Source organism: Stenella coeruleoalba, assembly GCF_951394435.1.
Source record: "Stenella coeruleoalba genome assembly, chromosome: 13".
NCBI lineage: Eukaryota > Metazoa > Chordata > Mammalia > Artiodactyla > Delphinidae > Stenella > Stenella coeruleoalba.
Window position 1 is genome coordinate 14,964,241 of NC_137159.1, and position 18,332 is coordinate 14,982,572.

At 55.6% G+C, this 18,332-nt stretch overlaps 2 protein-coding genes across 5 annotated transcripts in view; one reads left to right on the plus strand and one right to left on the minus strand.

Annotated features, from left to right (window-relative positions):
• Window positions 1-167: 167 nt before the first annotated feature.
• CAPG (capping actin protein, gelsolin like) lies at window positions 168-15,176 on the plus strand. 3 transcript variants are annotated; one of them, XM_079941356.1, is made up of 11 exons: window positions 168-226; window positions 1,061-1,112; window positions 8,140-8,175; window positions 8,338-8,510; window positions 8,618-8,772; window positions 8,963-9,130; window positions 11,128-11,277; window positions 11,624-11,716; window positions 12,168-12,300; window positions 14,327-14,415; window positions 15,001-15,176. In XM_079941356.1, exons 3-11 carry the CDS (start codon window positions 8,153-8,155, stop codon window positions 15,064-15,066), a joined length of 1,050 nt encoding a protein of 349 aa, XP_079797482.1. In that variant the 5' UTR covers window positions 168-226; window positions 1,061-1,112; window positions 8,140-8,152; the 3' UTR covers window positions 15,067-15,176. The 3 variants fall into 3 exon arrangements, with proteins under 3 accessions (XP_079797482.1, XP_079797483.1, XP_079797484.1); XM_079941357.1 differs by lacking the exon at window positions 1,061-1,112 and having other exon boundaries at window positions 178-222; XM_079941358.1 differs by lacking the exons at window positions 168-226; window positions 1,061-1,112 and adding an exon at window positions 1,547-1,688.
• Window positions 15,177-17,323: 2,147 nt separating this feature from the next.
• ELMOD3 (ELMO domain containing 3) overlaps window positions 17,324-18,332 on the minus strand; it is a 28,572-nt gene continuing 27,563 nt past the window's right edge. For both annotated transcript variants that reach the window (XM_079941247.1, XM_079941248.1), the window contains exon 13: window positions 17,324-18,270. In XM_079941247.1, the coding sequence (XP_079797373.1) occupies window positions 18,068-18,270 (203 nt within the window). In that variant the 3' untranslated portion in view covers window positions 17,324-18,067. The remainder of the gene's footprint in view (window positions 18,271-18,332) is intronic.

Sequence of the window (18,332 nt, forward strand, 5' to 3'; positions counted from 1 at the left end):
GTCTCCCCCATGGCTGGGGTGGTGGGGGGAGGGGGAGACGACTATTGCGAGGGGCGGGCTCAGCAGCGGCCCCAGCCAGCTCGGGCCCCTCCCTCTGATTCACTCCGGGCGGCTTTTAGCCGCTCACGTCGGGGGCGGGAGCGGGGAGGGGAGGCAGGGCAGGGCAGGGCAGGGCAGGGCGGCAGAGACAGTGGCCGGAGCAAGTCAGCAGGGCGCAGGCAGGCAAGTAGCGCTTGGGGTCTGACCACTCGGCGCCTGGGCTCCCCCTGTAGGGGTCGGAGGGGCTCAGCTGGTCGCGGGCCCCCTCGTCTGCGCGCCCGGCTCCCCCTTCTTCTCTTAGGGGCGCAGCCGCGTGTCTAGTCAGGTCTCCTCGTTTCCCGTAAGGAAGGGCGGGAGGGGGTGAGTCAGTGCTAAAGAGATGCTTTATCTTCCTCCATTTGGGACAAATTGGGCGTACCTGCTGGGGAGACCGGAGAGGGAGGAAAAATGAGCCTGTTAAAAAACAACTTTTAGAGTCTGGTTACCAGATAATGTGATTAATAACGTTAGTTATTGTTAGAGTTCCAAGGCGCTAGAGAGTCCTAGACTCTTTTAACTGACCTGCTCTTCTGTTTCGCTGTTAGTTTGCAAACGTCTCCCCCGCCCCCCCGTACCCACCCCGTGGTGATGGGGACACCTTTTTAGCCAGGTGAGGCTCCAGTGTGGTGAGAGCAGTGACTCCCATTCATGCTTGTGCCCTGCGGAGTCCAGAGCCCTAGAGCCACCCGGGTTTTGCCCCAGTGCAGACCAGAGTCGACGAACCTCGCTGGGGCGGGGTGGGGCAGGGCGAGGGCGGGGCGCGGAGAGATGATCTGGGGTTTAACTTTCCATCCCTTCCCTCTGCTAAACCGTGAAGGGAGAGGGAATTCAGGCATTGCTTCGGGAGGTGCTGGGGTCCCATGGTAAATTCAGTGTTGGCAAGAGAAATCCATCTAGGTTTATTGAGCGTCTGTAATTTGCTCATTAATTATACCATTTCATTTAATCTTTACTTTTGTCTTCATGCCCCTTTTACAGTTAGGGCACAGGGAGGCTCCAGGAAGTTAAGTCACTTGCAGGAGGAAGCAGAGCCAGTAAGTAGCCAAACTGTCCAACTCTTTCCATTCTGCCACGTTATCTGCCCAACCAATGGCTCTCGTGAGGACAAGACCCATGGAGACACTCAGGTGCCAGCTAGCGTTTGTGTTCTTTGAAGAAGACATTCAACTTATCTTGTTCTGGTCCAGAAGTTCTAACACATGCATTGATTCGGTTCCACTGCTGCCCCCTGGGTGGGGCCTGACCCTGAAGGCTGAGCCTTGTCTCTAACTAGCCTGTTGATCAACCCTGGGCCAGGCCTGGCCTGTGTCCAGAACAGGTGGGACAGATTTCTGGACTCCGCTGCATCCTCTTGCACGGATTCCACAGGGCGTGGAAGCTTCCCGGGCTCTGTCTCGTGCTCCCTGTGTAATCACAGGCAAGTCACTTGTGCTCTCAGGGCCTCCATATTCTCCTCTGGAAAGCGGACAAACGAGTTGGACCAGACTAGCTCCAGGGCCTTACGACGTGATGGAGGCAAGATGGCCCCTGGGTTGAGCCAGAACCAGGCTTATTTTTATTGCTGTCCCTCAGAGCACCCTGGGCCGAGACTGTGTGACAGTCAACATCTGGTGAGTGAGAAGCTGAGCAAGGGTAGATTTGAGAGGCATCCAGCATGCGGGACACAGCAAAGAGTGTTTTCCCGGCCTCAGCCACTCCCCGGGAACAGAACTTTAACAACGGCAACAAAAAAAATCAAATGTATGCATTCAGGCGAGGAGAAAGGCAAGTCGAGAAGGAGGAAAAAGTGGTTCAGAGCCAGTGACCCTACCCAGGAAATGTGACTAACCCAGCAGAGGCTGGGGCCAGGCAGACGTGCCTGCCTCAGGCCGGCGAGCGGGGAACGTAGGCAGTCTTGGCTTTCCTGTGGTTTCCCTCGCAGGTCCCAGACTCAGAGCTGCCAGCCCTGGCTTGCAGCCGGTGGAGGCCACTGTGATGGGCCTCCAAGCTGGCGTCGCCTCCACCTCCCTATGGGGGTGTCTGAGGAGCCAGCCTGGCCGCACTCCCTGCTAGTCCCCTATGTCGATCTCCTCCGTCAGGGACTGCCTGCCCGCCCAGCACAGTCTACCCTTTCCTGCCCTCGGCACCAGCTGGGGAAGGAGCCCAGGGGTGGGGTCGATGGGTGGGAATAGCAGGAGATAGCAGAGGGAAGGGAGAGGCTGTGGTGTGTGTGTGGGGGGGGGCTGGCTGGAAGGAAGCAGAGCCTGAAAAGCAGAAGTGGGAGGAAGAAGAGCTGCGCGCAGAGGTGAAAGTGGAGGGAGGCTCGGCGGGGGATGGGCTGGCCGGGACTCTCTTAGGTGGGCAGGCGAGGGCAGAAACAGAGGCTCACGTTTCTGGAAGCCGCTTTGTCCAGGACTGGTGTACCCCACCTGCTGTCCTTTCCAGTCACTGGAGCCTCAACTGCCCGGGCAACGGGTGGATTGGGCTCCGCATACGGACAAGGAACTCCTGGGCCGGGGCTTGTCCTGGCTTGTGGTGCCCAACCTCCTGACAGAGGCCACCGCACTGAGTGACCGGACACCTGAAGGTCCTCAGCCAGCCTGGAGGTGCATTCAGATTTGAGGATACTTGTTCCTAAGACAGGATGGTGGCGTGATGGTAGATAGGTGGGCTGGAATGGCTGGGGTGGGGGTGGGCAGGCCTCACATTTGAATTTAAACTGTGTGGCACGGTCCGTTTTTTTTTTTCTGACCAGGATTGAAGCCGTGCCCTGTGCAGTGGAAGCGTGAAGTCTTAACCACTGGTGGCACGGTCCATTATTTTGCAAATTCAAGAAGACCCCAGCCCACGGTCCAGCCAGCTGCCTGGGGTAGGGTAGGGGTGGGTGCGGGAGCGAAGGTGGAGCCAGGAAAGGGTAGGAGTCCTGCTTGGTGTCAAGGGAGAGAACACTGGCCGAAGAGCTTCCAGGCAAGGCCTCTGGACCCAGCAGCTCCTGCAGATGTCCAGGTTCCAGGCTGGGAGGAGCTGGTGTCATTTCAAGTGCTGACACTCACCCCTTCCTCTTTCTAGGGGAGAAGGGTAGGGGTTGTTGCATTTCACACCTAAGGGCAAACCGGGACTGTGCGGTGAAGGGACCTGTTGGGAATCAGTGGACTCGAGATCTGAGGAAGGCACAGATAGCGGGGAGGACCTGTCATTCTGACAGCTGGCAAGCACTGCCGCAAAGGTCTGCATAACTGACCCCCCCACTTCACAGTGTGTCCTCAAAGCCCGGCTCCTTCCTGAGTCAGGACCTTGGGACAGCCAGCAGGGCAAACATCCTGCCCCTACCCCTAGCCTCTGCTTTCTGCCTCCAGGGCTGCTCCTGCCTGTTGATTTTCCTGTGCTATCTCTCTTTTTTTTTTAATTTATTTATTTATATTTATTATTTTCTTGGCTGCATTGGGTCCTCGTTGCAGCACACAGGCTTTCTCTAGTTGCGGTGAGCAGGGCTACGCTTCGTTGCGGTGGGCAGGCTTCTCATTGCGGTGGCTTCTCTTGTTGCGGAGCACGGGCTCTAGGCGCGCAGGCTTCAGAAGTTGTGGCATGTGGGCTCAGTAGTTGTGGCTCGCAGGCTCTAGAGCTCAGGCTCAGTAGTTGTGGTGCACTGGCTTAGCGGCTCCACGGCGTGTGGGATCTTCCTGGGCCAGGGCTCGAACCCGTGTCCCCTGTGCTGGCAGGTGGATTCTTAACCACTGCACCACCAGGGAAGCCCTCCTGTGCTACCTCTTAGCCTCCATCTGGTCTAATAACTGGAGAAAGTCCAGTTAATCAAATACATTCTCTGAGCGCCTGCAGGGTTCCAGGCACAGTGTAAGGTTCCAGCTCGATCCAAAAGGGCAAAATATGCCTCCTCCTCAAAAGGCCTTTGTAGTCTAGTTGGGGAGATGGCCAGGCCCATAACCCAGCACACTGTGGCAGAGTGGGAAAACGTAAAGGCTTTAACGTAAGAGGGACAGAAGCAGCTGCCTTTTGAGGTGGTGAGTTCCCCATCACTGGAAGTGGTGGAGAAGAGGATGGTGAGGGATGGAGGGGTTGGGAGGCAGATGTGGAAGAGGATTAACTAGGTACTAAGCCTCCTTCTAATGCCAGCATCTGTGATTCTGTGACATTCCCCACGTAGGGTAGGTTGGCTGCGGTCCCTTGCATGTGATGGCTTCCTGCTTCTCCACCCCCATCAGCTAGACCTTGAGACTCGCATGGGCTGTTCTTTATTTCTGTGCCCTTCCGCCCTCATTTTGCCCAGTGCCAAGCTCCCAATATAGACCCTGAATGGAATTGAATAGACCCTGTTGTGGGCTGCTTAAGGAATGCAGGAGTACCGGGCATGTCCCCTGCTCTGGTTGAGCGGTCAGGTCATGCTCCAAGACAGCCAGTAAGCAGGAAATGAAGGGTGTGCTCCTAGGTGAGAGGGCTGGGAGAACTCCCAGAGAAGGCCGAGGCCACCCAGTGTCCTAGAAGCCTCCTCAGATGGCTGCGGCTTGCAATGGGCCCAGAGGGGTGGTGGGGCTTGGATGGATGTGAGGTGGAGCTTCACACTGAGGAAGCTGAGGAGCTGTGGGCTTGGGCAGAGGAGCTGGAGGGAGAGGAGTGACAGGCCGATGGCAGTGGGCGCTTGCGGGGCAGAGCTGTGAGCAGAAGGCTGGTGGGCATCTTTACAGTCATCTGGAACTTCTCCAACACTGACATCCGGGCTCCACCCTGGAGGGTCTGGTTTTTATTTTTAAAGAATCAATTTTATTATTTATTTTTGGCTGCGTTGGGTCTTCGTTGCTGCGCGCGGGCTTTTCTCTAGTTGCGGCGAGCGGGGGCCGCTCTTTGTTGCGGTGCACGGGCTTCTCACTGCGGTGGCTTCTCTTGTTGCGGAGCACGGGCTCTAGGTACGCGGGCTTCAGTAGTTGAGGCACGCGGTCTCAGTAGTTGTGGCGCACAGGCTTAGTTGCTCCACGGCCTGTGGGATCTTCCCGGACCAGGACTCGAACCCGTGTCCCCTGCATTGGCAGGCGGATTCTTAACCACTGCGCCACCAGGGAAGCCCCGAGAGTCTGGTTTTAACTGGCCTTGGCGTTGGGATTTTTTTAAAGCCCCCAGATGACTCTGATATGCAGGCAGGTGTGAGATGCTGGTCTGGACAGTTAACTGGCAGCATAAGAACCACCTAGAACATAGTTCAAAATGCAGATGCCCATCCTCACTCCAGACCCGTGGAATCAAAATCTTCAGGCTTGGGCCTCGATGTTTTTATAAGATCCCAAGGTAATTCTAACCAGCGGCCGGGCTGGAGAGCCAAAGTGATGAGGGCCAGGCCGCCAACCCCTCTCACCTAAACACTGCACTGGTTCTTGGAGGCCTGTAGCCCCGCAAGTGGGCTGCCTGCTTTTGAGTTATGGCCTGAGCTCTCAGGTCGGGACACAGAACAAAAAAATATGGGAATCCTCTGGCAGTCCAGTGGTTAGGACGCCACGCTTCCACTGCAGGGGCGCGGTTCGATCGGTGGATGGGGAACTAAGATCCTGCATGCCGTGTGACACGGCAAAAAAAAAAAAAAACGGTAGACAGCTGACAGTTGGCCCACTTGTTCACGCCATCTCTGTCCACGAGCTCTCCTCACTGGCTTGGTCTTGGGGGTGGCCACGTCACCACTTCAGGCCTGAGTCGCAGGCTGAGCTGTCCGTTACAGGGGATGTGGGCACAGCATGTGACCCTATGTGGGATGGAGAACCATTAAAGTTTCCCTCCTCCAAGCCTCCGCCTCGCTGCCTCCCCTCTACCTTGGGGAAGTGTGGTTCCAAAAAATGCCTTCAGCTATGTTTTAAGTTAGGAAGGAAAAGGAAAGTCAGTTTCACCTGGTATTTTACACCCATGGCCACTGCTCCTGTTTCCCCCTCTGTTTCCTACTCAGACTCAACATCCTCTGCTCTCCCGTCCATCCCCCAAAGATCGCCCTTTGCCCTTCCTGCTTCCCCAACCCCCAAGAGTCTCCTAATGGTGCCTTTTAACCCTGAAGTTCCCCAGGTCCTTCCCTTGCACCACTGGGGCTCCCTGTTAGCGGCACAGCATGAACTGAGTGGCAGTGCTTGCTGGTGTGGGCTCTGCATTTGCAGCCAAAGAAAGAAACCCTCTAGTCATGGGAACGTAGGAAAGAGAGTGAGTGAAGCTATGGCTACTACACCTGTGAAATTTTTTAAAAGATAGTATTTTTTTAAAATGCTTGCCTTTAGCACTTTGTTTTTTCCCTGAATAACTTCTGTCTAAAAAAGGTTGCTCTTACTGACCTACAGAATAAAGATGATATTCATCATCCTGGCATTTGAGGGGAGCTGGGCATACAGAAGTGATACCTGAGACACAGACGTAGAGAACAAACGTAGGGACACCGAGGGGGAAGGGGGGGTGAGATGAATTGGGAGATGGACTTATATACACTATTGATACTATGTATAAAATAACTAATGAGAACCTACTGTAGAGCACAGGGAACCCTGCTCAATGCTCTGTGGTAACGTAAATGGGAAGGAAATCCAAGAAAGAGGGGATATGTGTATTCGAATAGCTGATTTCACTTTGCTGTACAGTAGTTACTAACACAACATTGTAAAGCAACTATATGCCAGTACGAATTAATCAAAAAAAAAAAAAAAGAAGTGATAGCTGATGCCTGGGAACGGGGGGCGGGGGTGGAAATTCCCTAGGGAGGGAGTTTAGTATTAGAGAAGGCACTAAGTCTAATGATAGCTGTAGCTTTTTTGGTTTTTCTGAGATATTTTTGTTTGCTTTTGGTAGATGCCTTTTATCAGGTTAAGGAAGTTCCCTTCTATTCCTAGTTTGCTAAAAGCTTTTTTTTTTTTAATCAAAAATGGATATAGAATTTTTCTAAATAATTTTTCTGTATCTACTGAGATGATTTTATGTTTGTTCATATGGCTTGATAATAGGGTGGATTACATTGATTTTCAGATGTTAAACCAACTTTGCATTCCTGGAGTAAACCCTGTTTAGTCATGATGTTTTATCTTTTTATATATTTCTGAACTCCATATGCTAAAATTTTGTTAATATTTTTTTCCTGTGTTCATGAGGGATCTTGGTCTAATTTTCTTTTCTATAATATATTTATCTGGTTTTGTTATATCAGGAAAATGGTGGCAGCATGGGATGAGTTGGGAAGTGCTCTCTTGTTTTCTAGAAGAGTTTGTGTAGAATTGGTATTATGCCTTCCTTAAGTTTTTGGTAGAATTTATCTGGACTTGGAATTGTTTGGAGGCGGGGGAGTTTTTAAGTACAATTTCAATTTCTTTAATAGATATTAGATGGTCATCTCTTTTGTTTCTGTATTGGAAATTTGCATCTTTTCTTAATCAGTTTGTCTAAAGGGTCATCAATTTTATTGATTTGTCCAAAAACCAGCTTCACTGATTTTCTCTGTTGTTTTGGTTTTTGGTTTATTGATTTTAAGTCATTGACTTTAGACTTTTCAAATATAAGCAGTTATTGCTTAGAGAGATGTATCCCAGCCTCATGCAATGCCCAGAGTTAGGAGTCTGGAAGCAGGAGAGGTCACAGCAAGGGGAAGACACTGGCCCAGGGCCAGAGACTCCTAGTGCTTTTTACTAGTCACTGCGTGATTTGGGACTTAGACTCTCTGAGCCTGAGTTTCTTTGCCCGCATAATGGAGCCAGGGATAATCTCCTCTTGAGCTGTTGGAGACGAATTAGTTGAGTATGAAAGCACTTGGCCACCCGGAAGGACCTCCCCAGACCAGTGTGAAGGCTGGTTGTCATGGGGCTTCCCTGGTGGCGCAGTGGTTGAGAGTCCGCCTGCCGATGCAGGGGACACGGGTTCGTGCCCCGGTCCGGGAAGATCCCACATGCTGCAGAGCAGCTGGGCCCGTGAGCCATGGCCGCTGAGCCTGCGCATCCGGAACCTGTGCTCTGCCAACGGGAGAGGCCACAACAGTGAGAGGCCCGTGTACCGCAAAAAAAAAAAAAGAAAGGCTGGTTGTCTTGACATTTGTAATAATAATGGCTTCTTCTGTCTTTCCAGATCCGGAGACAGCATGTACTCACCCATCCCCCAGAGGTAGGCTATGCACCCCGTTCCCTTCACCCCTCCCCTCTTCTCTTCCGAGGGCTGCCCCTCCTCACCCCCACACCGCAGTCCCCAGGCCTGCCCAGGTCTCTCTGCTCGTCTCCTCCACCACTTGTGGGCCTCGGCCACCACCAACCCTCCCCCCTCCCGCAGTGGCTCTCCGTTCCCAGCCTCGGTGCAGGATCCCGGCCTGCACGTATGGCGGGTGGAGAAGCTGAAGCCGGTTCCCGTGGCCCCTGAGAACCAGGGCATCTTCTTCTCGGGAGACTCCTACCTAGTGCTGCACAATGGCCCGGAAGAGCTCTCCCACCTGCACCTGTGGATAGGTAAGTAAGAGAGGGCTGGGGGGACTGGTGGGGGGACTGGCCCGGGCAGGGGTTGGGACTGGCAAGGGTCTCACGGGCTGTGCCCTGCCACCTCCCACTCGCCCCAGGCCAGCAGTCGTCCCGGGATGAGCAGGGGGCCTGCGCCGTGCTGGCCGTGCACCTCAACACCCTGCTTGGGGAGCGGCCTGTGCAGCACCGAGAGGTACAGGGCAATGAGTCCGACCTCTTCATGAGCTACTTCCCACGTGGCCTTAAGTACCAGGTTAGAGCCCACCTCCCGTACCCCAACCTGCGGCTGCTCTCAGAGTCGGGACCCCTTCCAGCTGGCCCTTACCCTGCAAAAGTCCCAGACCCACACGGGGCTGGGTCCTCCCCACCTTTCTGCCTGCCTCCCAGTGGGATGGGGTGTGGAGTGCTCGGGCCTCCATTCAGGCTGGCCATCTGGGCTGCAGGAAGGCGGCGTAGAGTCAGCATTTCACAAGACGTCACCAGGGGCCACCCCAGCTGCCATCAGGAAACTCTACCAGGTGAAGGGCAAGAAGAACATCCGTGCCACTGAGCGGGCACTGAGCTGGGACAGCTTCAACACAGGGGACTGCTTCATCCTGGACCTGGGCCAGGTGGGTAGGCAGGGTTGACTGAGCACCCACCTGTGTTGGCAGTGTGTGTGTATGTGTGTGTGTGTGTGTGTGTGCGCGTGTGTGTGTTTTGGCCGTGTCTTGAGGCTTCTGGGATCTTAGTTCCCCAACCAGGATTGAACCTGGGGCCACAGCAGTGAAAGCGCTGAGTCTTAACCACTGGACCCCCAGGGAACTCCCTGGCATTGTGGGGTTTTTTTTTTTTAGGCAGAGGTCTTCTTAGAAGCCCATATGATTTAAATTTATTTATTTATTTATTTATGGCTGTGTTGGGTCTTCGTTTCTGTGCGAGGGCTTTCTCTAGTTGCGGCGAGTGAGGGCCATTCTTCATCGCCGTGCACGGGCCTCTCACTGTCATGGCCTCTCTTGTTGTGGAGCACAGGCTCCAGACATGCAGGCTCAGTAGTTGTGGCTCACGGGCCTAGCTGCTGCACTGCATGTGGGATCCTCCCAGACCAGGGCTTGAACCCGTGTTCCCTGTATTGGCAGGCAGATTCTCAACCACTGTGCCACCAGGGAAGCCCCAGCATTGTGTTTTAAAAGGTCAGGGACCAGGAGGCCAGGGCAAAGGGAGAGGGGCTGAGAAGCTATAAGCCCATTCCAAGTGGGGTCACTGCAGCCATTACAAGACATCCCTGTATTTCTTAGGACAGAAACCTCCCTCTGCTGTCTGGCCATCGCCTCTAACACTGGAGCCTACTCTCTCCTACTCCTGGAGCCTTTGTAGCTCCGAGTTAAGCCGCCTCCCAGCCCATGCGTTAATCACTTCGCTCATCCCTTCCCTCCGTGAATCTATGTGTCTGCTCTGAGCCAGCACGGGGACCACAAATTGCTCACCCAGGGCAGGCAGCCAAGACGGGCCTGTCACTGGCTGTAACCCATGGCAGGAGATGATGAGGGCCCTCTTAGGGGCAGTGGCCTGTGCTGGGGGAGCTGGGGGCAGGGAGAGGCCTTCTAGCCCAAGCCGTTGTCCCAGGGAGGCGCCATTTGACTGGACCCTCACGGAGGGGAAATGCCCTTCCAGGCGAAGATGATGGGTAAGCCGAGGCACTGAGACAGATAAGGGTGCAGACATGCATGTGGACAGCAGGGAAGGATGTAGCCTGACCGGGACCCAGGGTGGGAACAGGAGCGGCGGGAGTGGAAATTGCTAAGGAGCTGAGATCCAGGGCGGGAGGAGATTGATTCTCTGAGGGTCTGGACCGCATCTGTCGTGCTAAAGATTTGGGACAGGAAGAGCAACCCAGATGCTCTTTGGAAGGAGGACTGGAAGCAGTGAGATATAGAGGCAGGGGACCCGCTCAGGAGGGGTGATGAGGGCCGTGCCTGGCGGGGGTGCAGAGGTGTGTGAGATACTGGGCCCAGGGATGTCATTCACCCATTCATTCATTCAATAAGTGTTTATTGTAGGCCTAAAGATGTGCCCATTTCTGTTTTGGCACTGGGCATACAGCAGTGGGCCAAGCCAAACAAAACAAAACACTCATGCCCTAAGGAGGCTTACTTTCTAGTCAGGGAAGATAGATTATAAACAAGATAAAGATGTTTCAACATATGACCCAAGTAATGTGGAGAAAGATGCGGGGCAGAGAATCGCTCTTGCCAAAGACTGTCATTCCCGTGCCCAGAGAGGCCTTGGTTCCCCTCTGCCTTCCTTTTTTTTTTTTTTTGTGGTACGTGGATCTCTCACCGTTGTGGCCTCTCCCGTTGCGGAGCACAGGCTCCGGACGCGCAGGCCCAGCGGCCATGGCTCACGGGCCCAGCCGCTCCGCGGCATGTGGGATCTTCCCGGACCGGGGCACGAACCCGTGTCCCCCGCATCGGCAGGCGGACTCTCAACCACTGCGCCACCAGGGAAGCCCCCGCTCTGCCTTCTTGATTGTCTTCGATCGTCTTGCCTCAGAGGGCAGTTCTGCGGACCCTGTGAAGGGCAGGATGCAGGCAGTTGGCTCTAACCCGCGCCTCCCACTTCCCTCCAGAACATCTTCACCTGGTGTGGTGCAAAGTCCAACATCCTGGAGCGTAACAAGGCGCGGGACCTGGCGCTGGCCATTCGGGACAGCGAGCGGCAGGGCAAGGCCCAGGTGGAGATTGTCACCGATGGAGAGGAGCCTGTCGACATGATCCAGGTTGAGAGATGTGGGGAGGGTAGCTCTGCTTGGAAGCCGCCGAGAGGGGCAATGATCAGCTGGGGGCACGAGGGTGATGGGTGGAGGGCTGTGAGGGCATCTGCGGTGCTGCTCAGGCCTTAGCTAACTCATCAGGTGCCTTGGTGGGATTCAGAGTCAAGTACCCCTCGGGACGGAGGGACTGGTGGCCGGGCAGGAGGACCTAGCCCTCCCCACCTCTGCCCGGCGCCCTTGTGCAGAAAGAGTTTGTCCCACTGGGGCGGTGGCCCTGGCTGTGATGGGTTGGGAAGGTCCAGGCTGAGTGCCCAGGAATCCCTGGAAACGTGGCCTGCCCTGACCCCTGCAGGTCCTGGGCCCCAAGCCCGCTCTGAAGGAGGGCAACCCTGAGGAAGACCTCACAGCTGACCAGACAAACGCCCAGGCTGCGGCTCTGTATAAGGTGGGCGCCCCGGGCCTGCCCTAGGACCAGGCGGGGTACGAGCCTGGCGCTTGTGGGGCTGAAAGGAGGGGAGAAAGCAGTGGGAGGCTGGGCCAGGCACCAGGGTGGTTTGCCCAGGGCTTGGAGCGAGGGTAGGATGGGAAGTGAACGGATGCTGGAGGAGATGAATGCCACTTCGCTTCCGGCCCGTTCTTGGAGAAGGAGGTTTGAAACAAGCCCACGCTGAGCTTTACTTTGTGGGATTCTTTACCTTCGCTCGTAATTGGGAGTCTACTTAATTTCCATGAATTCTGGGGCACTGTGAGGCGATGGTTGCGCCTGAAGTAGGGCTGGGGGTCGCCCAGGATTTGCCTGTCGTGTTTCCTCCACCTCCGGTCTGCTGCGTGGCCTGGGGCGGTGGGTGGAGCCGCAGCGGGGAGGAGGTGACACGGCACTGCCCATCCTCCCCCAGGTCTCTGATGCCACTGGACAGATGAGCCTGACCAAGGTGGCCGACTCCAGCCCCTTTGCCCTCGAGATGCTGATACCCGACGACTGCTTTGTGCTGGACAACGGGCTCTGCAGCAAGATCTACATCTGGAAGGGTACGTGTGGCTTCTGCACCCCAGCCTGAGACCCCTGCAGCCGCTGACCGGGCAAGGCTTCCCGCGGGAGGGCTCAGCCGACCCAGAGACGGCTGACTCAGGGAGCCTCCACGGCTGTGGGTTTTCTCAGGGTTTCCTGCGCCCAGCCCAGGCAAGCGTTCTGCACTTTTAGCCTGCCTCCGAATCACCCGAGGGCCTGTTAACACCCATAGCTGGAAGCCACCCCTGAGATTCTGATGCACGAGGTCTGTACCAGAGCCTGAGAATTCGCACATCTAACCAGCTCCCAGGCCTTGCTGCTGGTCCAGGGACTGCGTGTTGAGGGCCACTGTCACAGAGTTCTCCTAGGCCTTTGGCTGCTAGGACCTCTGATTCTGCCATTCTGCCTTGGGGTGTGAGAGATCGATTTTAGATATGAAATCCCACCTTTTGCAGTGGGTAGAGAACTGGTAGAACTTGTTTTTCCAAGAGATTGGGTTGGCTGGGAATGAAATACTGTCGTGTGGAAGCCTGTTTGCTAGATCCAACTCTGAAAATGTAACAAACCTCTGAGTCTCTGAGCGGTACCGGGAGCCTCCTCACTTCTCTGTGCTTGTCTTTTTTCTTGAACGTGTCTCACCTCCCTGCCCACATTATAAAGCTCTTGAAAGCAGGAACCATATGGTCTCGAGTGTCCTGACGAGATAGCATGTGCTCAAGAAATATTTGTGGGGTCAACCAAGGCCAAGAGAAGTTCCCAGCCAGGAGGATGGAGAAACGTTAGGTGTTCTAACTTCGCAGCTACAAGGCAGGAACACTCTTGCCTCAGGGAAGGGCCAGGAGTGGCAGGCAGTAGGGCAGCTTTCTAAGAAGTAAGGCGGTCGGGTGGGGGAGCATTGTGCTTCTGGGGCTGACTTTTCCTTCCTGCCTCTGGGTACCTTCCCACAGACCCAATGGGGTGGGCGTGGTGCTCCCAGATGCCCACGGAAGTGTACTTAACCCCAAGCAAAGAACCAAGACACCGGGACTTCCCTGGTGGTCCGGTGGCTAAGGCTCCGCGCTCCCAATGCAGGGGACCCAGGTTCGCTCCTTGGGCAGGGAACTAGATCCTGCACGCGCAACTACAGAGCCCGCACGCAGCAACGAAGATATCCAGCCAAACAAATGCATATTTAAAAAAAAAAAAAAAGAACCAAGAAACCAGTGGAGAAACAGGAAACTTGGGAGCAAGGAAGAGAAGTATTTCGTAATCACAAAGGAAGGATACAGCACATTAATTTCAGACACGTTGTCGCTAACTAGATTTTCATAGCCTGGCTGGAGAGCCAGCCACAGTTCACAACATTGTCTCTTTGGAAAAGCACCTCCAGCTGGAGCGCAGTTTGGTTAAAGGGACTGCCTGCAGGCAGGAAGGGAGGACGCTGCTCTCCCTTTTTATCGGCTCTTAGTTGGCATAACTATTAGGCCGATGTTGGCATCTGGCTTTGTGGGAGTAAGATTACAGTCAATCACATCCTTTTTTTTGTCCAGTTGCATTTTGCAAAACAACAGTTGATAACAGTGCAGTTGACAGACTCAAAAGGCGAGGGGCCCTGGAGTGGGAGAGAGGGGCCTGAGAGTCTGATGCCCGGGAAACATTAGTTCTCCCTGAATATCCCTAGGGCCCTGGCCCTAGCAGAAGGCTTTGATGATTGGAGCGGGCAGAGGGCAGTTTTCATCTGGAGCTGCCAGGTTGGGAGGGGCTAACCTCCCCCCTCCAAAGAGCCCCCTGAATGTTCTTAGTGCCTCCTGGTCCATTTATTTTAAAAGGAGCCAGCTATTCTCTGAACCCCCTTAAGTCTCCTTGAGAGAAGTGGGGTGTGGGCTAGAGAGGGTACCTTCTCTTTTACAAAATCTCCTCCTGGGAATTCACTGGTGGTCCCGTGGTTAGGATTCTGGGCTTTCACTGCTGGGGGCCCTAGTTCGATCCCTGGCCGGGGAACTTAAGATCCTGCAAGCCTTGCGGAGCGGCCAAGAAATAAAAAAAGGTCTCCTCCCTACGATCCAGGGCGCAAAGCTAACGAGAAGGAACGGCAGGCGGCCCTGCAAGTGGCTGAGGACTTCATCGCCCGCATGCGGTATGCCCCAAACACTCAGGTGAGGAGCCTCCCTTCCCCCCAACGCCCTCCTCCTGCGGCTCTTCCCTGGCCTCCTGCCTCTCAGACTGGACAAGAAGGGCGGGAAAGCCTGGGGCACAGTCAGAAGCAGTCAGGCCTCCCTCCCAGACCCACCCAGTGGGAAAGCCCTTCTCAATCCTTCCAAGCTTTACATACATGATATTTTCTAAGAGGGTGTTTGGGCAATGCTCCCCTGGGAGCCCAGCAAGTCAGGTGCACCTCTGGGGCTTGTGCATCTCCTCTGGGCCGAGGTCCCTAGCTGGTTCTGCCCCTGCTCATCCCAGCACGGCGACACCACAGGTCAACCTGATGGGACCTGATAAGGCTCATGTATAATTGGTGCCTCTGTGAAACCGCACCTGAGTCCTCGAAGCAATCTGTTTTCTCAGCCCGCGTCCCTGTAATCTTTCTCGTCTCCTGGCTTATCTGGGGAAGCTTCCCTGGCCTGGATGGCATATGGACTTGGGCCTGGTGCCCATCACCCTCCTCCCTGGCTCCGGCCCTCCCCGGCAGAGGCAGAGGTGGCAACCTTGTGAGCCCGACTCCTCCCCTGCTGATCCCACAGGTGGAGATCCTGCCTCAGGGCCGCGAGAGTCCCATCTTCAAGCAATTCTTCAAGGACTGGAAATGAGGGCGGGCGTCTCCCTGCCCCCACCTGCTGCCCGCTTGCTTCTCCTCCAGCTTCCTGGTCAGTGCCGAGGTGCCCCCGCGGATGATCAATAAAGGAGACCAGTGCCCTCTGCCTGCACTGCCTGCCTTGGGCTAATTCTTCCCGCTCCACCTAGTCATGCTGGGCGGAGTAGGGCCCAGGGGACAATTCCACCACCCGTGAGAGGCCAGAGCTGGCTTTGCGTGACGAGGCAGAGGGGCCAGGAGTCCCAGTGGGCCTGGCAGGCACTGCTGTGAACCCAATAGGGAGGTGGCACAGGGCCAGGGCTCAGGATCACTTTCCGCCCGAGGTTCGGTTCAGTCTCACATTCCCGACGGGGAGAAGGTTGTGGCGGCGGCTATGGGATTCATCTCCATTCAAGCCAGTATTTCCTCGGGGGCCCCAATAATCCGCTGCAAGGCAGCTTCCAAAGGATGTGTGCTCACCAAGCAAGAGCCCAGCTCTGCACCTCTGTGCGGGAGGCTGGCTTGTCACGTCGTTGCGTCGGGCATTCGGCTGATGAGCTCAGGGCCACGTGGGGCCGTGGGAAAAGCACCCGACTAGTGTCCGAGGGTCACGGGGTCTGGTTCTCACCTGCCTCTGTTAGAGCCTGGGCAAGTTGCTTTTCCTCCTCTGGGTCCTAGTTCATTCTCCTGTGTAACGGGGTAGTGGCTGGAAAAGCAGAGAGGCTAGGTAGCTAAATAGGCAGAGAATGGAGTAGCCCCAAAGCAGTCCCACCCTGGGGGACATGACCTGGCCGGGGTGGGGGGCGTGGTATGAGCAAGGCGGGAGCTGCGTAAGCCCAGACCAGAAGGACCGGAGTCCACGAGGCCTGGCAGGGTTGCAGCCGTCCTGACCCACTCTCACCCCGGGCCCTCCAGGCTAAATGGCTTCTGAGCTCTGACATGCTGGATCTTCCGTCCCAAACAGAAATTCTGATCAAGTTCATCTCAGCGATTTTTGTGCTGAGAAGCATAGAGAAATCAGCTCCCCGTGCATCCCCCTGCTGTTTTCTCCACACAGAGATATCCCGGGAGTCCACTGGACAGCCTCTGCAAAGAGCGTGTTCCAGGGATGACTTTTAAAAGGGGAAAGAGTAAGGGTTGTACCAAATCCATGGTTCTGACCTTTTTAGGGCTGTGAAGCATTTTAAGTCTCTCATGAAAGGCCTTGGAAGGCCTTTCCCAAGAAAAATGCATAGATTAAGATTTTTGCATCTACTTTCGGAGCATTTAGACGTCCCCCCCAGCCAATCCATCAACTGAACTGCAACTTAATCCCTGGACTGTTATTGCGAATGTTCCCAGGTCCGAAGTTGTCCGGAGAGCATCCCACCAAGAGTGATGTGGGACAGGCTTCTGCAGAGGCCATTGGCCTCCCCTCCAGCTAGAGGCCCACGAATGCTGGTCCCGACTGTGCTGTGGGCTGAGCACTCACGGTCGAGGTCTGCTGAGCTGGCCTCAAGGTCTGAGCGAGGGAAAGGAATCTGCAGGAAAGGAACCGTTGAACTTGACATTCTGAAGTGGAGTCTGGGCTGCGTTCTAACCCCACCAGGCCCAGTAATCTTGCTGCCATCTCTGCTGGTCAGCTAAGCGCCTCGTCAGGACGAAGGAGGTAGAGGATTAGTTTAGGTCAAAGACGGCACAAGGCAAGCAGCAGGGTCCACTACCAGCCCCGCCCCTGAGGCCTCCTGCTGACAGGAGCCCCTTGCATACTTGGGTGGCCATCTGTCGTCTCCATCTCTGCGATGGGCCTCCCCCTGCGTGGGGCGGACTTGGAGAGGCCTGCGGGGCTGGACAGTTGTCTTCCGTGACTCCACTTGAGGGAGGTCAGAGGACGGGAGAGCAGCCCAGTGGGGCTCTCACCTGCCCCCTGTTCCCCAGCGCCAAAGCCCTGGAGGCCCTTTTGTGAGTGAAGCGACAACAGCTAGCTTCCCCAGAAGCAAATATAGGACAAACACCAGCCAACTTTAACAAGAGCCAGGGCCGCCTTGCCCACTGGTTAGAGCGTGCAGAGACTCCGGGTCTGTAAGTGCAGCAGGGTGAGGCTGGACAGTGTATGAACTTGGCGGGAGTGTGGCCAGGGCACAGCAGCCTCTCCTGGGCCCGTGACCAGCACCAGAGACAACCAGGACGTCACCCGGCCGAGTGCCTGGCTCTAAAGGGGACCCTGGGATAACAGGGCCACAGGAAGGCACAAAGCTTGTCTGGAAGGAAAACACTTGAGACTCTTAACCCAGAAGAATTCTTTTATTTAAAAACTGCTGGTATGTGAATTTCCTCCTTCCTTCGCCCAGGCCAGAGAACCATCCCTGATGGGACCTGCACAGCCTCCACGGGGGTAGCCCAGCTGGTGGGCGGTTAGGATGGGCGGCAGCAGACACCTAGCCCAGTGCCTGGCTCTGTGTCACAAGCAGTGGGGAGGAGGGATGGGGAGAGGTGAGGGTGGGATAAGTGCAAGGCCAGAGACCTCAGGGGATGGAGAGGAAGGCAGGCCCGTGTGCACTCTCTGGTTCATGCTGCCCCCTGTCAGCTGCTGCCACCGCTACCATCTCCCTTCACATTCTAACTACTCAGCCCACGTCTGGTCCCTGTCCCGTGGACCCGAGGCCTGAACGCCCCGCTGCCAGGAGTCAGAATTCCGGCACCTCTCCTCGGGAATACCTTTGATGTAGGGCTGTGTGGAACACCCAGACGGGGTCTCCCACCTCATGATCCATCACTGAAATGACCTGGAACCCAACTCTGGAAGCTGTAGCCCAACTAAGATTGTGGCAAAGTGTTCCTTGCTCTGGAGGCAGGTCTGCGGGGAGTGGGTCAAATTTAACAGCCCCTAATGTCTCATGCAGGTGAGGGTCCTTGGCTCCCCAAACAGGCTTCCTACATCCCTTCTGCTAGGACCGCAAGGGGCAGAACGGCGCCAGGGTACACCCTCCGAAAGCCCCTTCAAGGCTTTTGATCCGGTGGCCGCTCACTGGGGTTGGTCAGATCAGCCATGTGCCTTCAGAGGAGTGTGGTGGCAGGTCACACACTCCTGTGAAAGTGAGATCCTTGGAGGGAGGGGCTTGTGGCCCAGCACACTTCCGCGCCCCCAACAGGGAGGCCTGTCCCTTTGACACTCCAGCCAAGTAGATCTCCAGGGTCTTGAGCAGCCGTCTGGGGCTCTTCTTGGCCAACACCTCCAAGTCTGGAACAGAGAGGATTGGGGAGCAGAAGGCTTGTGGGGGCTGTGGAATGCACAACCCAGAG